The 21,607-nt window shown below is 44.0% G+C and overlaps 2 protein-coding genes across 3 annotated transcripts in view; both read right to left on the bottom strand.

Moving 5' to 3' along the window:
* ATP11C (ATPase phospholipid transporting 11C) overlaps positions 1-3,102 on the bottom strand; it is a 174,188-nt gene extending 171,086 nt beyond the window's left edge. For both annotated transcript variants that reach the window (XM_060086703.1, XM_060086704.1), the window contains exon 1: positions 2,931-3,102. In XM_060086703.1, coding sequence (XP_059942686.1) covers positions 2,931-2,957 — 27 coding nt within the window. In that variant the 5' untranslated portion in view covers positions 2,958-3,102. The remainder of the gene's footprint in view (positions 1-2,930) is intronic.
* A 451-nt stretch (positions 3,103-3,553) lies between these two features.
* CXHXorf66 (chromosome X CXorf66 homolog) overlaps positions 3,554-21,607 on the bottom strand; it is a 36,836-nt gene continuing 18,782 nt past the window's right edge. Inside the window, 3 exon segments of the mRNA XM_060086386.1 lie at positions 3,554-3,804; positions 4,094-4,291; positions 4,405-4,497. Of these exon segments, the coding sequence (XP_059942369.1) occupies positions 3,554-3,804; positions 4,094-4,291; positions 4,405-4,497 (542 nt within the window).

The raw sequence follows: 21,607 nt of genomic DNA, 5'->3' as shown, positions 1-21,607 counted from the left end.
TGAAAACCCAATGTAGCCAAAAAAAAAAAAAACCTTCTAAAAAATGCTTTTAAAGGAAATAAATTGTATAGACAAAACAACTATTATTTATTTATTGTATTTATGGAGAATGGAGATGTTGACTGGGACCAGGCGGTGCTTTTATTGTACTTGTAGACATCCAACTCTTAAATCTTTTAAGACACCCCCTACATACCTAAATCCGAAAATCCTACACCAAATCCACCAATTTCTTTCTACCTCAAAACTGTCAAAAGGAAAGTCCTAATTCATCAGAAAGGAAAGAAGACAATTTTTAATGGCAAAGACGTCAAGGCCATGTCTTTAAAAAATACAATGAATCACTACTTCTTTTAGCTTGAAACTGGAGAACCTGGGGAAATAAATGGCATTTTTTAAACGATTCAGCAAATACTACTGAGCCATAGAAGTTGATACTACTTCCCATGTCAGGCTTAAAATGTAAAGCCCTGTCCTAACACTTAGTATCTAGTTTTCAGTGACCAAGAACTATAAGCAACACCACTGTAATTTACGTCACATTCAAAGTCAATTTCACATACATACAGGTACACACACACACAAACACACAATTCTGAAAGGAATTCACAGCCCCATCTCTGAAATATAAAAGCACACAACTTAGACTACATGTACATTGCTGTGCAAGGCCAAGTCCAACCTAAATCTTTAACTGTATCCTTCTAGTGATGTAAATGGGAGTGCCCCTCAATCTCTACCAGGCTAAAGACGAGGACAGTGTTTGGCTCACTGATTAGAGGAGCTACAATTGGCCGCCCCCCACCACCAAAAATTTTTTTTGAAGTCATTCTTTAGCAATGAGTATATGATAGCATGTTTCACATTCAGTCCAAGGGTTTGCAGATTAATTCCTTGCCCTAGGGCCTAGGGCTCAGATACAACTCCTGAGAAGCTTTCAATTTACTGCACTGGTACAAATGCTGGAGACTTAACCATAGTCCTGGCTGCGCAGGAAAATGTGAGCAGCTGGGCATTCCAGCTGAAACAATGAGGTCAAAGCTCTTCAGTGTGAGCGTAAGTGATTCTCTGCAGATATCTTGGACGGGGATGCAAAGTACTAGCCTCAAACCTGCAGGCTGGCACCTCAACAACTGCTGCAAATTCTGCTGCATGCCCTAGCTTCCTGGGCCAGCACTGCTTCATTACTAGACTCATACAATGCAGATCACGCTAAGCAAAAGAAAAGCAAAGGGGGCTTTTAGACTGCTACTTGGGTTGTTTGGTTTCAAATGATCTCAATTTTGAGCTAATGAATTTATTACGAACCAGAGGGCAGTTGTTTTCCAGTATAAGAGAGCCACTGAAAAGATTACCCTTTTCCCAAATATTACAATTAGTCCTCTTTGTCACTTTTCCCTTTTTGTCACCCCCAAACAACACTCCAGGATCACAAGAATCTATGTGAAATAGAACTATGAAGTACAATGCTCTTTTACCTTCTCAGGCTAAATGTGAGAAACCAATTTTAGTCACTTGCTTTAGCAAAGCATCCAGTACAATCCAATTCCTAAGGATTTCAAAATCCTGATATGCACAACCTCTACTGCTCTGTGCCACAGGTAAACCTGCTCCAATTTCATAAGACACGGCTTCTGGGTGAGGTAAACATTTAGAAAAACATTAACATAGCACTATTGTGATAATAACATTCTAAAATGGGATGTACAATTATTTCATTTAGCCAGGGTACATTTGGGAAAGTTTCAAGCGCAGAAAAACATGAGAGTAAATTCATCCGACGCTTGAAAAATGCTAGCAACGCTTCGATTAGGAATAATCGCAGGAAAAGAGCCAAACCGACAAGTTCTCAAACAGACATTGGAAGGGGGGTGGTGGGCGCTCACAGCGCTCAACCATTTTTCCTAAGGACAGAAAAATGAAAATTTACAGACGAACCCTTTCTTTCACATCATTGGCAGAAATAAAATCCTATTCCCGCCACCTCATCTTGCAATTAAGGAAGTTGCTACAAATAGCAGCATAGAAGTAAATGGTCCCGGTTTTACTCTATTCTTAAGGTACCCTCCAGGAGTAAACAGATTACTCAAAAAAGTCAGTAGCCAGAAATCGCTTGTCCCGGTGCCAAACTCCCTCGGCAATGAAATTCCCTTTTCTGGGGATGTGGGAGGGGGTCAACGTGGATGGAGGAGCCCAGCCGCAGCTCCCTTCTCCCCTGGGTCAATGTCTGGGGTGTTCGGGGCTCGGCGAGGCTTCCGACCCGGCGCTCGGCAGCGGCGGCGCAGCCTCCTCGCGTCTCCACCTCCACCCAGCCCACCCTGACGATCACCCTCGCTTTCATTATAGCCTCAAGGTGAGAGGCTTAGGCTGGGTCTCCAAAGTTTGCCCGGCCTCGGGTCAGCAGCCGGCCGAGCCCCGAGCAAGGCTGAGGCCGGCCCCAGCCTCCCACCCTTCAGCCCCCAGGTCTTTTTTGGGCCACGGTGACAGGTCTAGGTTTACCTCCATGTGCTCGTGGCAGAGGAAACAAAAGAAAGCAACCTCCCTGATAATAAAACGCCATCTTCGACTAATTGGCAAACCGAGGGGCCCCTGGGTCGGTCCCTCCACGGGTCCCTCCCCATCCAGCCCGAGGGTGGCCCCCCGTTCGAGGTAGGGTCTGTAACAGCCCCGGGAAGCTCCGGATAAATTGTTCGGGGGCGGGGTGGGGGGCTGCTCCGAGAGTCCTACCTGCCTTCCCACCCTGGCCGCCTGGGCAGCGTGTTTCAGTTAAAATGTAAAAACGGGTGCTTTCAGTTAAAATGTAAAAACGGGTGGTGGTGGTGTCTCCCAGAGATGGAGTCATCCCCTCAGAAAATTGTTCTGAGGGACCGGGCGAAGGGGCCGGCGAGCAAGCAAACCGGCACGCGTGGAGCCGCAGGGAGTGTACTTACAAAACGGTTAAAGCTCTGGCGGAACATCGCGTCGAAGGCTGCCGGGCGCCGAGCTGGGCTCTACTGGGCTGTCTGAGAAGGTGCCGTCCACAACACACACTGCGGCGTGGGCCGGCGGCGCGAAACGGACGGCGAGGCTGGCTGCCCCGCCAACCGCCCGCCCTCCGCGGCTCTCCGCACTCCCCCCGCCCCCCGGCGCCCTCGCCCCCGCCGCCCCCGCCCGCCTCACTCACCGCCCGCCCCCGCCCCGCCCGTCCCGGGGACGGCGGCCCCGCCGCTCCCGCAGCAGCCCGCGGAGAAAGCGAGCCGAACGAGCAGGGGAGGGATGGCGGAGGAGCGCTAGGCTCCTCCTGCAGGGAGGGGGGGCGCCCCGATCTCTCCACCAGCGCCAGGTTCGGCACCCCGCCGTCTGCACTCTTCCCCAGCGCGGAGCCACAGCCCGCCCTCCCTGCGGCCAGCCCGCGTGCTTCCGCCCCGCTCGCGGCCACCGGGGACCCTCCCGAGGCGCCCCGCGCCTCACCTCGCCTCAGCCCGAAACTACTCCCCTGGCTCGGGCGGGAGCGACAGCCTGCCCTGCCCCGGCCCTAACTCGTCTGCCGCGCGGCTTCGCTCGCAGCCCCTCCTCAGTCCGCGGCAGCCGCGTCGCCCGCCCGGCGCTTTCGTCTCGCACCCGAGCTGGGGAGCCACGGTGCAGCCTGCCGGCCCGCCCTGAACCCGCCAGACAGCCGGGCTCCCCGCTTCCCGGCGGGGCGGAGCCGGGGTCTGCGCGAGGAGCCGGGACCAGCAGGGCGCTGTAGAGACCCCAGCGCGGGCGGGGCGGAGCGGGGCGGGGCGCGGGCGGGGGGATTAGTTATGAAAGCCGCCCCCTCCTCATCTGGAAAGGCGCGGGTCTCCCCACTACCCTCGCTTCGCTCCGCTCCCACCTACGCGGCTTTCCCTCCTTTGGTTCTTTCTCTCGTCCTGTCTCCCCACCTAAACCGTCTCACTTCCACTTTCTCTATTAGGTTGTAAAGTCAGGCTTTGTGTCGTTGCTGCTGTGCAGCGGGGCGGGATTTCCCTGACAACCCCCCTTCCCCAAACCCCTCCCTCTCGCCCCTCCCCCACGCTTCTCCCAGAGCGGCCTGGGAGTTGTAGTCCCGCCGCGCCCGTATTCCGCCTAGTACTGCGGGCTGGGAGCTCCCCCACACGCCCGCACGGGATTTGCCCAGAGGGTTGAAGGAGGAAGCGGCTGAAACCGCTGGGCCGAACCGCGGTTCTCAGCTCGGGCTGGAAGTGGAGGCCAGGAGCGCTCGGTAGATTCCCCGCGGTGGGAAATGTGAAAAGGATACGTGAGGCAAAGCCCTGAATGCCCGGAGCCTTCCCTAGGACGCGAAAAATTGTGCACCGGGAAACGCTCTACACCCTCGGCTCCTAGTTTAGAACTGGAATTTGCGAAACTTTAAACATTACATATGAAAACCGAGGCTAGAATTGCCACGAGACTGGCCGTCCCAACCCCACGTCGTCCGGTTTGCACCGCCCTTTACGGCGTGCCCTGAGGCTGTTGGAGCAGAACGTTCAGGTTCCTCTGAAAAAGTAAAGAAGAAATAAGTAAAGGAAGTTCAGGGGCATCTCCACGAGCCTCTACCGTGCCACCTTCTCCTGCCAGTGTGCCGCTGGGGACAGGGGCCAGCTACACCGCGGGCCTACCCTTGGGTCGTGAAGGGCCTTTACTGCTGGGCGCAAGCGCTTCTCCTTTTCCCCTCTGGGGTTTAGATTCATTTCAACAGACCTTTCCTGGGCATTTTCTTTGCACCAGGCTGTGTTAAGGGCTGGACACGGCGACTTCTTAAAAGGCCTCCCCAGAGTGGGGGGAGGTGTCGCGCTGTGGTCAGGCTACCCACGTGCCAAAACAACAGGTTAGAAAGTAATGGCTGCTAGACTAGAGGTGCCAAGTGCTGAGAGCGCAAGTAAATCTGAAAAGGGGGTCTGGGAAGCTTTCTCGAAAGCGCTGGAGGTTAAACTGGACCCCACAATATGAGAAGGCTTTAGAAGGAGCGCAGTGGGCAAAATCCAGGGTGGAGGGAGAGGTCGGTGAGGAAGTGCCGGACAATCTAAGAAAAAGAACACACCGTCTTGGCAGACGCCCAGCATGTGTGGACGGGCACAGCCTGGAGGAACTCTAAAACCCAAAAGGATCTTCAGAAACACCCTAGAAGTTTGCACTTGATAGTGTGAGCCACGAGTACCCATCCTCATTGAAGTGCAAACGCAGGAGACTTAAGGTATGTTCCCAAACTGTCCTGATTGCCAAGAAGTAAAACCGTGCGTTTCCAGTTCTTTCCCTATGATGGTTCCTTGTGTTTACTCACACTTAAGGCTGTATCTAGTGATTTTTAAGATTTATGTTAGGTGTCTGTTAGTCAGATATTAGGATATTTTATTTTATTGGCAAAATGGATCTAAGGTTTTGCTCTCTACTCTTTCAAAGATTTATTTTCAAATAGAAAAAGTGTATTTTCTGGCTTTACTTTTATTGAGCAGAACAACTAACGTAATTTAATTTACTAATTGTTGAACACCTACTATGTGGCAGACACTATTCTAGACACTGACTGGAATTTGGGGGTGGAAGAGTGTATTGCCATTTGTTCTAGGCATAAGTCTAGAATCCTTATCAATAAAATACATCCTTATCAATAAAATTGGTAATAGAAAATGAATTTAGACATTTGGGGATGCAAGTGCTTACTAATAAATAATAAGTAATATCTTTCCATATTCAATTTTGTTAAATAAATGGAAAAAATGTACTTAGCTTATAGATTCAAAGAGATCAACTTAAAAAAATTTAGAGAACTGGAAACTGGTTCTCAGTATTCTCTCACACACCATTGTGTATTTTCTCACATGCCATTGCCATGTTGCCCAGCTTAAAAGCAAGGCTTTTAGGATCTCCCAAGATATAGCAGTATTGTTGATCATATTTTCATTTGTTATTGTAATTTCACCATCTCTTTGTCCTCCTAATTTATTTCATCACAACACCTATACTCTTGGGTCCAGATTAATTTGCTTGACTATAAAAATGCAATTCCACATAAATATGCTCAGCAAAACATGAAATTTGTGCAGGGTAATTTCTTTCCATATCCAAATTCAACCCGAATTAGAGTTACTCTCACACACCCATCCTTTAGAATTTCTTTCCTTTGTGAGGTGTTTTTTTTTAGACAAGAAGAAATTATTTTTGTTCTTTTCAGTGCCTCTTCACAGCTTCCAAAGGAAACCCAGGTATTGTAGAAAGCTGTTGTCAATGGCTATGAAAAGTGGACCATCACCCAGCATTTTCATTTGGCCAGTTCCATAAACAGAACTGCAAAACCTAACTTCCTCCTGTCTAAACTGTCAGACCTCTTGGTATATAGCACCAGCTCCTGTGGTGCATCAGCTGACTGCAGTAGAAGCCCCAGGCTCCTGCAGGCAGGAGTTCAGAGGAAGCAGTCTTCTGTCCTTATTACCATCTTGACTAGATATAATTTGTACTGTCTCAGAAAGGGAAGGGAAAGTGTTCCTTGACCATTTCAGTCCTGCTGCCCTATTTCTGTGCAAGCCCCTCGGAAGCCCTTCTTCTCTATCACCCCCCTTGCTCTTTCCCACCTTCTACCTCAGCCCCTCAGAAATCTCAACATGGGAAATGGGCAGAACACCCACTAGGGCACCGGATTCATCAGTCCATGCTTGGGAAGGAGAGGAGCAAATTGCTTCTGGGATCAATGGGTTGATCAGCAATTCAGGGATCTAGCAGGAGGGGAATGATGAGAAGGAAGAGTCACTTCCTCCGTCTAATACTAAGAAAAGAAAGAAAGAAAGAAAGAAATTTGAAGCTGTTATACCAGCATCTCTATCACGGCCATCAGCAAGTGGAAGAAATTCAAAGGTCTCCGCTGAGCTTTCAAAATACCTCATAAGGGATATGGGGAGGGGGAAGGGTAAGCTGTGACAAAGTGAAAGAGTGGCATGGACATACATACACTACCAAACGTAAGGTAGATAGCTAGTGGGAAGCAGCCATATAGCACAGGGAGATCAGCCCGGTGCTTTGTGACCACCTAGAGGGGTGGGATAGGGAGGGTGGGAGGGAGACACAAGAGGGAGGAGATATGGGAACATATGTATATGTATAACTGATTCACTTTGTTCTAAAGCAGAAACTAACACCCCGTTGTAGAGCAATTATACTCCAATAAAGATGTTTAGAAAAAGTAAATAAATTACAAGGAAAACTAAAACTTGAGCAAGGAAAAAAAACCAAAAACCAAAACAAAACTCATAAGAACTTCCCTGGTGGCACAGTGGTTAAGAATCCTCCTGCCAATACAGGGGACATGGGTTCAAGCCCTGGTCCGGGATGATCCCACATGCCGCGGAGCAACTAAGCCCGTGTGCCACAACTACTGAGCCTGTGCTCTAGAATCTGTGAGCCACAACTACTGAGCCCACGTGCCACAACTACTGAAGCCCATGCCTAGAGTCTGTGCTCTGCAACAAGAGAAGCCACCACACTGAGAAGCCTGCGCACCGCAACAAAGAGTAGCCCCTGCTCGCCACAACGGAAGACCCAACGCAGCCATAAATAAATAAATAAATAAATAAGCAAACCAAAAAAACCCCAAATACCTCGTAAGACTACCTTTTGCCCATTTGAAATTTCTTTCTCCCTTACAAAGCTGGCCTTAACGTTGATGTAAAACCAATTTTACCCATATCTTCCTAACTATTGGCCCTCTCCAATTCGTTCCCCACCCTGCAACCACAGAAGTCTTTGGAAGACAAATCAGATCAAATCACTCCCCTGCTTATGACTTTTCAGTAGCTGCTCATTGCTTTTAGGATAAGTCCCAAATCTTGCCTTAACCTCAACTACAAGGTTCTGAATTCTCTGACCGCTGCCTTCCTCTCTAGCCTCCGGTGAGCCTTCTCTCCCCCTTACTCACCAAGCTACACTCCACTGGCCACCTTTTATCCCTGGAGTCCTCAAAGTTCTTTTTCCCCTGACAGATTTTGTACTTGGAGCCATCTCTGCGGGAATGCTTTCACAGCCTTTGCTATTCATCTTTCAGATCTCAGCTTAAATGTCACTTCATCAGGTGAGATCAGGGTTCCCTGTTATAGTGCTCCAAATAGCCCATATTAATTACACCGAGGGTACTGTACTGACAAATGAGGTTAGTAATCATGGAGAACAGAAGTCCAAGGGGACTGTGGATGATCTAATATCGTTTTGCTTTTCAAAAAGGGGAAGTAGTTATATTCTAGTAATCATATCGAAGGCATGCACGGTTCTAGAACTGATTGTTCGAAGGATGGGGTATTTTATTTCAGGGGAAGGGAAAAGGCAATCACTACGAACTACAATGAACTCACTGGGATATATTTTGGCCTCAAGATTCAGAGAAGATGATTTCTGATTCAGAATTCTACATCCTGCTAAACTATATCGGGAATATAGAGAACAGGTTGGAGAGGATGTGGCATAAGAAGACTAAACCTTTATCTTCCCAAATAGGAAGTCATTAAGTCAAATATGTCACTGTAGTTATTTTATTTAGAAATAATGTGGTAAATACCAGAAGAAACAGCTAAAGTAATGAATAGTGTTTACCTCTAGGAGTACGAATTGAAAATGGAGAAGAACGGGATAATGGACTTCTATTTTTTCTCTTTACAAGTCTTATAATTAACTTATTTTTTCCTTTTTCATACCAACTGCTTTTTTTTAAACATCTTTATTGGAGTATAATTGCTTTACAGTGGTGTGTTAGTTTCTGCTGTATAACAAAGTGAATCAGCTGTACATATACATACATCTCCATATCTCCTCCCTCTTGCGTCTCCCTCCCACCCGCTCTACCCCACCCCTCTAGGCGGTCACAAAGCACTGAGCTGATCTCCCTGTGCTATGTGGCTGCTTCCCACTAGCTATCTATTTTACATTTGGTAGTGTATGTATGTCCATGCCACTCTCTCACTTTGTCCCAGCTTTCCCTTCCCCTTCCCCGTGTCCTCAGGTCCATTCTCTACGTCTTTGTCTTTATTCCTGTCCTGCCCCTAGGTTCCTCAGAACCACTTGTTTTTTTTTTAGATTCCATATATATGTGTTAGCATACAGTATTTGTTTTTTTTCCTTCTGACTTACTTCACTCTGTATGACAGACTCTAGGTCCATCCACCTCACTACCCCACATCTTCCTTATCAATTCATCTGTCAATGGACACTTAGGTAGTTTCCATGTCCTGGCTATTGTAAACAGAGCTGCAATGAACATTGTGGTACATGACTCTTTTTGAATTATGGTTTTCTCAGGGTATATGCGCAGTAGTGGGATTGTGGTTCATATGGTAGTTCTATTTTTGTTTTGTTTTCTTGTATTTTATTTTTTATTTATTTTTAATTTTTTTTGCGATACATGGGCTTCTCACTGTTCTGGCCTCTCCCGTTGTGGAGCACAGGCTCCGGATGCACAGGCTCAGCGGCCATGGCTCAAGGGCCCAGCTGCTTTGCGGCACGTGGGATCTTCCCGGACCGGGGCACAAACCCGTGTCCCCTGCATTGGCAGGCGGACTCTCAACCACTGCGCCACCAGGGAAGCCCTATTTTTGGTTTCTTAAGGAACCTCCATACCGTTCTCCATAGTAGCTGTATCAATTTACATTCCCACCAACCGTGCAAGAGGGTTCCCTTTTCTCCACACCCTCTCCAGCATTTATTGTTTGTAGATTTTTTGATGATGGCCATTCTGACTGCTCTGAGGTGATACCTCATTGTAGTTTTGATTTGCATTTCTCTAACCATTAGTGAATTTCAGCATTCTATCATGTGTTTGTTGGCAATCTTTATGTCTTCTTTGGAGAAATGTCTATTTAGGTCTTCTGCCCATCTTTGGATTGGGTTGTTTGTTTTTTTGATATTGAGAGGCATGAGCTGCTTGTAAATTTTGGAAATTAATCCTTTGTCAGTTGCTTCATTTGCAAATATTTTCTCCCTTTTTTTTCATCTTGTCTTTTCCTCTTGTTTATGGTTTCCTTTGCTGTGCAAAAGCTTTGAAGTTTCATTAGGTCCCATTTGTTTATTTTTGTTTTTATTTCCATTTCTCTAGGAGGTGGGTCAAAAAGGGTCTTGCTGTGATTTATGTCATAGAGTGTTCTGCCTATGTTTTCCTCTAAGAGTTTTAGAGTGTCTGGCCTTAGGTCTTTAATCCATTTTGAGTTTATTTTTGTGTATGGTGTTAGGGAGTGTTCTAATTTCATTCTTTTACATGTAGCTGTCCAGTTATCCCAGCAACACTTATTGAAGAGGCTGTCTTTTCTCCACTGTATATTCTTGCCTCCTTTATCAAAAATAAGGTGACCATATGTGCATGGGTTTATCTCTGGACTTTCTATCCTGTTCCATTGATCTATCTTTCTGTTTTTGTGCCAGTACCATACTGTCCTGATTACTGTAGCTTTGTAGTACTGTCTGAAGTCAGGGAGCCTGATTCCTCCAGCTCCGTTTTTGTTTCTCAAGATTGATTTGGCTATTTGGGGTCTTTTGTGTTCCATACAAATTGTGAAATTTTTTGTTCTACTTCTGTGAAAAATGCCAGTGGTAGTTTGATAGGGATTGCATTGAATCTGTGAATTGCTTTGGGGAGTACAGTCATTTTCACAATGTTGATTCTTCCAATCCAAGAACATGGTGTATCTCTCCATCTATTTGTATCATCTTTAATTTCTTTCATCAGTGTCTTATACTTTTCTGCATACAGGTCTTTTGTCTCCTTAGGTAGGTTTATTCTTAGGTATTTTATTCTTTTTGTTGCAGTGGTAAATGGGAGTGTTTCCTTAATTTATCTTTCAGATTTTTCATCATTAGTGTATAGGAATGCAAGAGATTTCTTTTTTTTTTTTGCTTTATAACAAATTTCATCAGTTATACATATACATATGTTCCCATATCCCCTCCCTTTTGCGTCTCCCTCCCACCCACCCTATCCCACCCCTCCAGGCGGTCACAAAGAACCGAGCTGATCTCCCTCTGCTATGCGGCTGCTTCCCACCAGCTATCTACCTTACGTTTGGTAGTGTATATATGTCCATGCCGCTCTCTCACTTTGTCACAGCTTACCCTTCCCCCTCCCCATATCCCCAAGTCCATTCTCTAGTAGGTCTGTGTCTTTATTCCTGTCTTACCCCTATGTTCTTGATGACATTTTTTCTTAAATTCCATATATATGTGTCAGCATACAATATTTGTCTTTCTCTTTCTGACCTACTTCACTCTGTATGACAGACTCTAGGTCCATCCACCTCATTACAAACAGCTCAATTTCATTTCTTTTTATGGCTGAGTAATATTCCATTGTATATATGTGCCACATCTTCTTTATCCATTCATCCGATGATGGACACTTAGGTTGTTTCCATCTCCGGGCTATTGTAAATAGGGCTGCTATGAACATTTTGGTATATGTCTCTTTTTGAATTATGGTTTTCTCAGGGTATATGCCCAGCAGTGGGATTGCTGGGTCATATGGTAGTTCTATTTGTAGCTTTTTAAGGAACCTCCATACCATTCTCCATAGTGGCTGTACCAATTCACATTCCCACCAGCAGTGCAAGAGAGTTCCCCTTTTTCCACACCCTCTCCAGCATTTATTGTTTCTAGATTTTTTGATGATGGCCATTCTGACTGGTGTGAGATGATATCTCATTGTAGTTTTGATTTGCATTTCTCTAATGAGTAAAGATGTTGAGCATCCTTTCATGTGTTTGTTGGCAGCCTGTATATCTTCTGTGGAGAAATGTGTATTTAGGTCTTCTGCCCATTTTTGGATTGGGTTGTTTCTTTTTTTGTTATTGAGCTGCATGAGCTCCTTATAAATTTTGGAGATTAATCCTTTGTCAGTTGCTTCATTTGCAAATATTTTCTCCCATTCTTTTTTTTTTTTTATTTTACAAATTTAATCAGTTATACATATACATATGTTCCCATATCCCCTCCCTTTTGCGTCTCCCTCCCACCCTCCCTATCCCACCCCTCCAGGCAGTCACAAAGAACCGAGCTGATCTCCGTGTGCTATGCGGCTGCTTCCCACTAGCTATCTACCTTATGTTTGGTAGTGTATATATGTCCATGCCGCTCTTTCACTTTGTCACAGCTTACCCTTCCCCCTCCCCATATCCTCAAGTCCATGCTCTAGTAGGTCTGTGTCTTTATTCCTGTCTTACTCCTAGGTTCTTGATGACATTTTTTTTTCTTAAATTCCATATATATGTGTCAGCATACAGTATTTGTCTTTCTCTTTCTGACTTACTTCACTCTGTATGACAGACTCTAGGTCCATCCACCTCATTACAAATAGCTCAATTTCATTTCTTTTTATGGCTGAGTAATATTCCATTGTATGTATGTGCCACATCTTCTTTACCCATTCATCCGATGATGGACACTTAGGTTGTTTCCATCTCCGGGCTATTGTAAATAGGGCTGCTATGAACATTTTGGTACATGTCTCTTTTTGAATTATGGTTTTCTCAGGGTATATGCCCAGTAGTGGGATTGCTGGGTCGTATGGTAGTTCTATTTGTAGTTTTTTAAGGAACCTCCATACTGTGCCATAGTAGCTGTATCAATTTACATTCCCACCAACAGTGCAAGAGGGTTCCCTTTTCTCCACACCCTCTCCAGCATTTATTGTTTCTAGATTTTTTGATGATGGCCATTCTGACTGGTGTGAGATGATATCTCATTGTAGTTTTGATTTGCATTTCTCTAATGAGTAAAGATGTTGAGCATCTTTTCATGTGTTTGTTGGCTGTCTGTATATCTTCTGTGGAGAAATGTCTATTTAGGTCTTCTGCCCATTTTTGGATTGGGTTGTTTGTTTTTTGCTATTGAGCTGCATGAGCTGCTTATAAATTTTGGAGATTAATCCTTTGTCAGTTGCTTCATTTGCAAATATTTTCTCCCATTCTGAGGGTTGTCTTTTCGTCTTGTTTATGGTTTCCTTTGCTGTGCAAAAGCTTTGAAGTTTCATTAGGTCCCATGTGTTTATTTTTGTCTTTATTTCCATTTCTCTAGGAGGTGGGTCAAAAACGATCTTGCTGTGATTTATGTCATAGAGTGTTTTGCCTATGTTTTCCTCTAGGAGTTTGATAGTGTCTGGCCTTACATTTAGGTCTTTAATCCATTTTGAGCTTATTTTTGTGTATGGTGTTAGGGAGTGATCTAATCTCATACTTTTACATGTCCCTGTCCAGTTTTCCCAGCACCACTTATTGAAGAGACTGTCCTTTCTCCACTGTACATTCCTGCCTCCTTTATCAAAGATAAGGTGACCATATGTGCGTCGGTTTATCTCTGGGCTTTCTATCCTGTTCCATTGATCTATCTTTCTGTTTTTGTGCCAGTACCATACTGTCTTGATTACTGTAGCTTTGTAGTATAGTCTGAAGTCAGGGAGCCTGATTCCTCCAGCTCCATTTCTCGTTCTCAAGATTGCTTTGGCTATTCGGGGTATTTTGTGTTTCCATACAAATTGTGAAATTTTTTGTTCTAGTTCTGTGAAAAATGCCAGTGGTAGTTTGATAGGGATTGCATTGAATCTGTAGATTGCTTTGGGTAGTAGAGTCATTTTCACAATGTTGATTCTTCCAATCCAAGAACATGGTACATCTCTCCATCTATTTGTATCATCTTTAATTTCTTTCATCAGTGTCTTATAATTTTCTGCATACAGGTCTTTTGTCTCGTTATGTAGGTTTATTCCTAGATATTTTATTCTTTTTGTTGCAATGGTAAATGAGAGTGTTTCCTTGATTTCACTTTCAGATTTTTCATCACTAGTATATAGGAATGCCAGAGATTTCTGTGCATTAATTTTATATCCTGCTACTTTACCAAATACATTGATTAGCTCTAGTAGTTTTCTGGTAGCATCTTTAGGATTCTCTATGTATAGTATCATGTCATCTGCAAACAGTGACAGCTTTACTTCTTCTTTTCCCATTTGGATTCCTTTTATTTCCTTTTCTTCTCTGATTGCTGTGGCTAAAACTTCCAAAACTATGTTGAATAAGAGTAGTGAGAGTGGGCAACCTTGTCTTGTTCCTGATCTTAGTGGAAATGGTTTCAGTTTTTCACCATTGAGGACGATGCTGGCTGTGGGTTTGTCATATATGGCCTTTATTATGTTGAGGAAAGTTCCCTCTATGCCTACTTTCTGCAGGGTTTTTATCATAAATGGGTGTTGAATTTTGTCGAAAACTTTCTCTGCATCTATTGAGATGATCATATGGTTTTTCTCCTTCAATTTGTTAATATGGTGTATAATGTTGATTGATTTGCATATACTGAAGAATCCTTGCATTCCTGGAATAAACCCCACTTGATCATGGTGTATGATCCTTTTAATGTGCTGTTGGATTCTGTTTGCTAGTATTTTGTTGAGGATTTTTGCATCTATGTTCATCAGTGATATTGGCCTGTAGTTTTCTTTCTTTGTGACATGTTTGTCTGGTTTTGGTATCAGGGTAATGGTGGCCTCATAGAATGTGTTTGGGAGTGTTCCTCCCTCTGCTATATTTTGGAAGAGTTTGAGAAGGATAGGTGTTAGCTCTTCTCTAAATGTTTGATAGAATTTGCCTGTGAAGCCATCTGGTCCTGGGCTTTTGTTTGTTGGAAGATTTTTAATCACAGTTTCAATTTCAGTGCTTGTGATTGGTCTGTTCATATTTTCTATTTCTTCCTGATTCAGTCTCAGCAGGTTGTGCATTTCTAAGAATTTGTCCATTTCTTCCAGGTTGTCCATTTTATTGGCATAGAGTTGCTTGTAGTAATCTCTCATGATCCTTTGTGTTTCTGCAGTGTCAGTTGTTACTTCTCCTTTTTCATTTCTAATTCTATTGATTTGAGTCTTGTCCCTTGTTTTCTTGATGAGTCTGGCTAATGGTTTATCAATTTTGTTTATCTTCTCAAAGAACTAGCTTTTAGTTTTATTGATCTTTGCTATCGTTTCCTTCATTTCTTTTTCGTTTATTTCTGATCTGATTTTTATGATTTCTTTCCTTCTGCTAACTTTGGGATGTTTTTGTTCTTCTTTCTCTAATTGCTTTAGGTGCAAGGTTAGGTTGTTTATTCGAGATGTTTCCTGTTTCTTAAGGTAGGATTGTATTGCTATAAACTTCCCTCTTAGAACTGCTTTTGCTGCATCCCATAGGTTTTGGGTCGTTGTGTCTCCATTGTCATTTGTTTCTAGGTATTTTTTAATTTCCTTTTTGATTTCTTCAGTGATCACTTTGTTATTAAGTACTGTATTGTGTAGCCTCCATATGTTTGTATTTTTTACAGCTCTTTTCCTGTAATTGATATGTAGTCTCATAGCATTGTGGTCAGAAAAGATACTTGATACAATTTGAATTTTCTTAAATTTACCAAGGCTTGATTTGTGACCCAAGATATGATCTATCCTGGAGAGTGTTCCATGAGCACTTGAGAAAAATGTGTATTCTGTTGTTTTGGGATGGAATGTCCTATAAATATCAATCAAGTCCATCTTGTTTAATATATCATTTAAAGCTTGTGTTTCCTTATTTATTTTCATTTTGGATGATCTGTCCATTGGTGAAAGTGGGGTGTTCAAGTTCCCTACTATGATTGTGTTACTGTCGATTTCTCCTTTTATGGCTGTTAGTATTTGCCTTATGTATTGAGGTGCTCCTATGTTGGGTGCATAAATATTTACAATTGTTATATCTTCTTCTTGGATCGATCCCTTGATCATTATGTAGTGTCCTTCTTTGTCTCTTCTAGTAGTCTTTATTTTAAAGTCTATTTTGTCTGATATGAGAATTGCTACTCCAGCTTTCTTTTGGTTTCCATTTGCATGGAATATCTTTTTCCATCCCCTTACTTTCAGTCTGTATGTGTCTCTAGGTCTGAAGTTGGTCTCTTGGAGACTGCATATATATGGGTCTTGTTTTTGTATCCATTCAGCCAATCTGTGTCTTTTGGTGGGAGCATTTAGTCCATTTACATTTAAGGTAATTATCGATATGTATGTTCCTATTCCCATTTTCTTAATTGTTTTGGGTTTGTTATTGTAGGTCTTTTCCTTCTGTTGTGTTTCTTGCCTAGAGAAGTTCCTTTAGCATTTGTTGTAAAGCTGGTTTGGTGGTGCTGAACTCTCTCAGCTTTTGCTTGTCTGTAAACGTTTTAATTTCTCCATCAAATCTGAATGAGATCCTTGCTGGGTAGTGTAATCTTGGTTGCAGGTTTTTCTCCTTCATCACTTATAATTATGTCCTGCCACTCCCCTCTGGCTTGTAGAGTTTCTGCTGAGAGATCAGCTGTTATCCTGATGGGGATTCCCTTGTGTGTTATTTGTTGTTTTTGCCTTGCTGCTTTTAATATGATTTTTTTGTGTTTAATTTTTGACAGTTTGATTAATATGTGTCTTGGCATATTCCTCCTTGGATTTATTCTGTATGGGACTCTCTGTGCCTCCTGGACTTGATTAACTATTTCCTTTCCCATATTAGGGAAGTTTTCAACTATAATCTCTTCAATTATTTTCTCAGTCCCTTTCTTTTTGTTTTCTTCTTCTGGAACCCCTATAATTCGAATGTTGGTGCGTTTAATGTTGTCCCAGAGGTCTCTGAGACTGTCCTCTGTTCTTATCATTCTTTTTTCTTTATTTTGCTCTGCATCAGTTATTTCCACTATTTTATCTTCCACCTCACTTATCCGTTCTTCTGCCTCAGTTATTCTGCTATTGATCCCATCTAGAGTATTTTTCATTTCATTTATTGTGTTTTTAATCGATGCTTGATTCATCATTAGTTCTTCTAGGTCCTTGTTAACTGTTTCTTGCATTTTGTCTATTCTATTTCCAAGATTTTGGATCTTGGAAATAGAATCTTGGATCATCTTTACCATCATTATTCTGAATTCTTTTTCAGGTTGACTGCCTAGTACCTCTTCATTTGTTAGGTCTGGTGGGTTTTTATCTTGCTCCTTCTCCTGCTGTGTGTTTTTCTGTCTTCTCATTTTGCTTATGTTACTGTGTTTGGGGTCTCCTTTTTGCAGGCTGCAGGTTCGTAGTTCCCGTTGTTTTTGGTGTCTGTCCCCAGTGGCTAAGGTTGGTTTAGTGGGCTGTGTAGGCTTCCTGGTGGAGGGGACTAGTGCCTCTGTTCTGGTGGATGAGGCTGGATCTTGTCTTTCTGGTGGGCAGGTCCACGTCTGGTGGTGTGTTTTGGGGTGTCTGCGGACTTTTTATGATTTGAGGCAGCCTCTCTGCTAATGGGTGGGGTTGTGTTCCTGTCTTGCTAGTTGTTTGGCATAGGGTGTCCAGCACTGTAGCTTGCTGGTGGTTGAGTGAAACTGGGTGCTGGTGTTGAGATGGAGATCTCTGGAAGATTTTCGCCGTTTGATATTATGTGGAGCTGGGAGGTCTCTTGTGGACCAGTGTCCTGAAGTTGGCTCTCCCACCTCAGAGGCACAGCACTGACTCCTGGCTCCTCAATTTGGGATCATTTGTTGTCTATTCATGTATTCCACAGATGCAGGGTACGTCAAGTTGATTGTGGAGCTTTAATCCGCTGCTTCTGAGGCTGCTGGGAGAGATTTCCCTTTCTCTTCTTTGTTCTCACAGCTCCCGGGTCTCAGCTTTGGATTTGGCCCCGTCTCTCCGTGTAGGTCGCCGGAGGGCATCTGTTCTTCACTCAGACAGGACAGGGTTAAAGGAGCAGCCGCTTCAGGTAATCTGGCTCACTCAGGCCGGGGAGGAGGGAGGGGCACGGAGTGTGGGGCAAGCCTGCAGCGGCAGAGGCCGGCGTGACATTGCACCAGCCCGAGGTGCGCCGTGCGTTCTCCCAGGGAAGCAGTCCCTGGATCCCGGGACCCCGGCAGTGACGGGCTGCACAGGCTCCTGGAAGGGCGGCCTGGACAGTGACCTGCGCTCGCACACAGGCTTCTTGGCGGCGGCAGCAGTAGCCCCAGCGTCCCACGCCCGTCTCTGGGCTCCGCGCTTTCAGCCGCGCCTCGCGGCCGTCTGTGGAGCTCCTTTAAGCAGCGCTCTTAATCCCCTCTCCTCGCGCACCAGGAAACCAAGAAGGAAGAAAAAGTCTCTTGCCTCTTCGGCAGCTCCAGAGTTTTCCCGGACTCCCTCCTGGCTAGCTGTGGCGCAGTAGCCCCCTTCAGGCTGAGTTCTTGCCACCAGCCCCAGTCCTCTCCCTGCGCTCTGACCGAAGCCCAAGCCTCAGCTTCCAGTGCCGCCTGCCCCGCCGGGCGAGCAGACAAGCCTCTCGGGCTGGTGAGTGCCGGTCGGCACCGATCCTCTGTGCGGGAATCTCTCTGCTTTGCCCTACCCAGGTACGTGGGGGAGTTTCTTGCCTTTTGGGAGGTCTGGGGTCTTCTGCCAGCATTCAGTAGGTGTTCTGTAGGAGTTGTTCCACGTGTGTGCAAGAGATTTCTGTGCATTAGTTTTGTATCCTGCTACTTTACCAAATTCGTTGATTAGCTCTAGTAGTTTTCTGGTCGCATCTTTAGGATTCTCTGTGTATAGTATCATGTCACCTGCAAACAGTGACAGCTTTGCTTTTTCTTTTCGGATTTGGATTCCTTTTATTTCTTTTTCTTTTCTGATTGCTGTGGTTAAAACTTCCAAAACTATGTTGAATAATAGTGGTGAGAGTGGGCAACCTTGTCTTTTTCCTTATAATTAACTTTTAAGCTATGTATGTGCATTATTTTTGTAAAAATAAGAATCAGTTTGAAAATACAAATAGCATTTGGAGACACAGACTGGAAGTAGGAGAGCATTCTAAGGAGGAGAATGGCAAAGATGTGGATGCAAAAATATTCCAGTAAATGGTAAGTGCACCTGCCTACAGGAGCAATGGGTCCACATGCAGGAGTAGTAAATGATCTAAAATTTGAACCTCCCTTCTCGGAAGCCACTGGAATATTCATTCCGTCATATGAAAGAGTAAACCAAGAAAGAGGAAGACATCCAGAAACAGGGGATTAACATAAAAGAGGAGTGAAGGGAATTCCCCAGATGATAATGAAAGAAAGTTTGCGGTATATAGCTGTGTGGCATACCTAAAGATCAGCCAGGCCAGAGGAGAGTAGGAAGATGGAGGGATACAGGAGGGATGTATGTAGAGAAAAGAATTTTTTCAATTAGCTAATAGATTACCTGATGTGTTTGATGATATGAAGAGTGGTATTCAGAAATGTTTTACAGGTATGAGAAAATTAGTGAAGAATTAGTAATTGATACATATAAAACAAAGCAAACAAACTAACAAAAACCAAGGCAGTTTTTAACTCCAGGAAAAAGTGAAAGTTGCTCAAGAAGTAAATGAGTCATGATAAAATACTGTTTGGCTCCAAACTGAAAGACATTTACATAGTCATAATAATGAACACTGCCTTACTATTTTACCAAATTAAAAAACTCTTTTGTAGTATGAAGGGAAAGCAAGTTGGAAAGGATGGTGTTTTAAGAGGTCTAAATCTTTATCTTCCATGATAAGAAGGCAATAAGTACTATCTAAAAATGGAAAGATCAAGAACATCAGTATATGGGCTTCCCTGGTGGCGCAGTGGTTGGGAATCTGCCTGCCAATGCAGGGGACACGGGTTCGAGCCCTGGTCTGGGAAGATCCCACATGCCGTGGAGCAATTAAGCCCGTGAGCCACAACTACTGAGCCTGCGTGTCTGGAGCCTGTGCTCTGCAACAGGAGAGGCCGCGACAGTGAGAGGCCCGCACACAGCGATAAAGAGTGGCCCCCGCTTGCCACAACTGAAGAAAGCCCTCGCACAGAAACGAAGACCCAACACAGCCAAAAAATAAATAAATAAATAAATTTAAAGAGAACATCAGTATAAGTACATTATTTAGAAATATGGAAGTAGATATTAGAGGAAACAGCTAAGATTATTGAAAGTAGTTGCTTTACTAGTACAGATCAGAAGTTGGGAGAGATGGAGTAGAGGTCTGCTCTTTTGCTTTAAAAAGTCTTATTAATCTATTTAACGTTTAAACCATGAATATGCATTACTTAAAAAAAACTTAAAAAAAAGAGTAAATAGCATTTTGAATGCGCAGAAAGGAAGGCAAGCATTCCAGCCGAGAGAAACAGCAAAGACATGAAGTAGTAAATAGACCTCCCTATGGGAGCCTGAGTTCACACTGGGGAGCAGTGAAAGATAATTTTATAGCTATCATTTATTGAACATTTGCAATGTTCCAGACACTGTGCTAAGCACTTTATACACATTACCTCATTTATTCTCATTAACCGCATAAGATACCATTACTATCCTCATTTTACAGATGAAGAAACTGAGAGGTTAGGGAACTTGCCCAATGTCACAGCTTGACAATAGCAGAGCAAAGAGTCAAACAGGCCCACCTGATTCCAAATCCATACCCTTAACCACCACATTTTGAAGTCATAATTGGCAAGATTTCATCACTGATTTAATTTATGGAACAAAGGAGAGAGGTGAATCCAAAATGACTCTAAGGAATTAAGGCTCAGAGCATGGAAGAAAAGGTTTATTCATTTATTCATTTCAACAAATGTTTATTGAATGCTGATTACATCCAGGCAGTGTGCTGGAGCTATAGTAATGTGCGTGAGAGATGTGATCCCTGCTCTCATAGGGCTCACCATCAGTCGTACATAGGAAAATCATTCAGAGGCAACATGAATGGAGAAAATTGGGAGTTCAGTTTTAACTATGTTGAAGTAACAATAGAATGCTCTAATGAAAAGGTATAGTATGCATGGAAAATGTGGTTTAAGACCTTGATATAAGATGCTCTAAATCTCAAAAGTATACCCCTGGGACTGCCCTGGTGGCGCAGTGGTTAAGAATCCGCCTGCCAATGCAGGGAACACGGGTTCGAGTCTTGGTCCGGGAAGATCCCACATGCTGTGGAGCAACTAGCCTGCGCTTTAGAGCCCATGAACCACAGCTACTGAGCCCACGTGCCACAACTACTGAAGCCCACGCACCACAGCTACTGAAGCTCGCGTGCCTAGAGCCCGTACTCCACAACAAGAGAATCCACTGCAATGAGAAGCCTGCGCACTGCAAGGAAGAGTATAGCCCCTGCTCAACTAGAGAAAGCCCGCGCACAGCAACAAAGACCCAATGCAGAAAAAAAAAAAAAAAGTTTACCCTGGTCAAGGGAAATCAGAACTGAGGAGAGCTATTTCATTTAATGCTTCAGAAATCCTGCATGAGCTTTAAGAATGCAGTTTCAATGGTGGTTGGGCTGGAAGCCAGATTGCAGGAGGTTATAGATGTAACCCATTCATTTGCAAAGCTTGATGGTGGACGAAGGAAAAAGGATTGTACAATTGCTAGGAGGGCCGTCGGGATTAAGCGTCTTTTTTTTCCCCCCAAACAAAAGGAGACCTATACATGTTTAAAAGCAGAGAGGGAAAGAGTCTGTAGAAAGGAGAAGCTGAAGATTTCAGAAAGAAATGATGATTGAGGAAGGTGGGTGTGAAATGAGGTAAGAGGGGAAGGACTGGAGAACAGGAGGCTCAGGTCGAGAGGGGAGGAGGGACCCTTCCTCTTCTAAGACAGGGAAGAAGGCTGAGAGGGGAGGGAGTGAGTCGAACAGTCTTA

This window comes from Mesoplodon densirostris, chromosome X (assembly GCF_025265405.1).
Source record: "Mesoplodon densirostris isolate mMesDen1 chromosome X, mMesDen1 primary haplotype, whole genome shotgun sequence".
In the NCBI taxonomy this organism is placed as follows: domain Eukaryota; kingdom Metazoa; phylum Chordata; class Mammalia; order Artiodactyla; family Ziphiidae; genus Mesoplodon; species Mesoplodon densirostris.
This window is presented reverse-complemented; position numbering and strand designations above follow the sequence as displayed.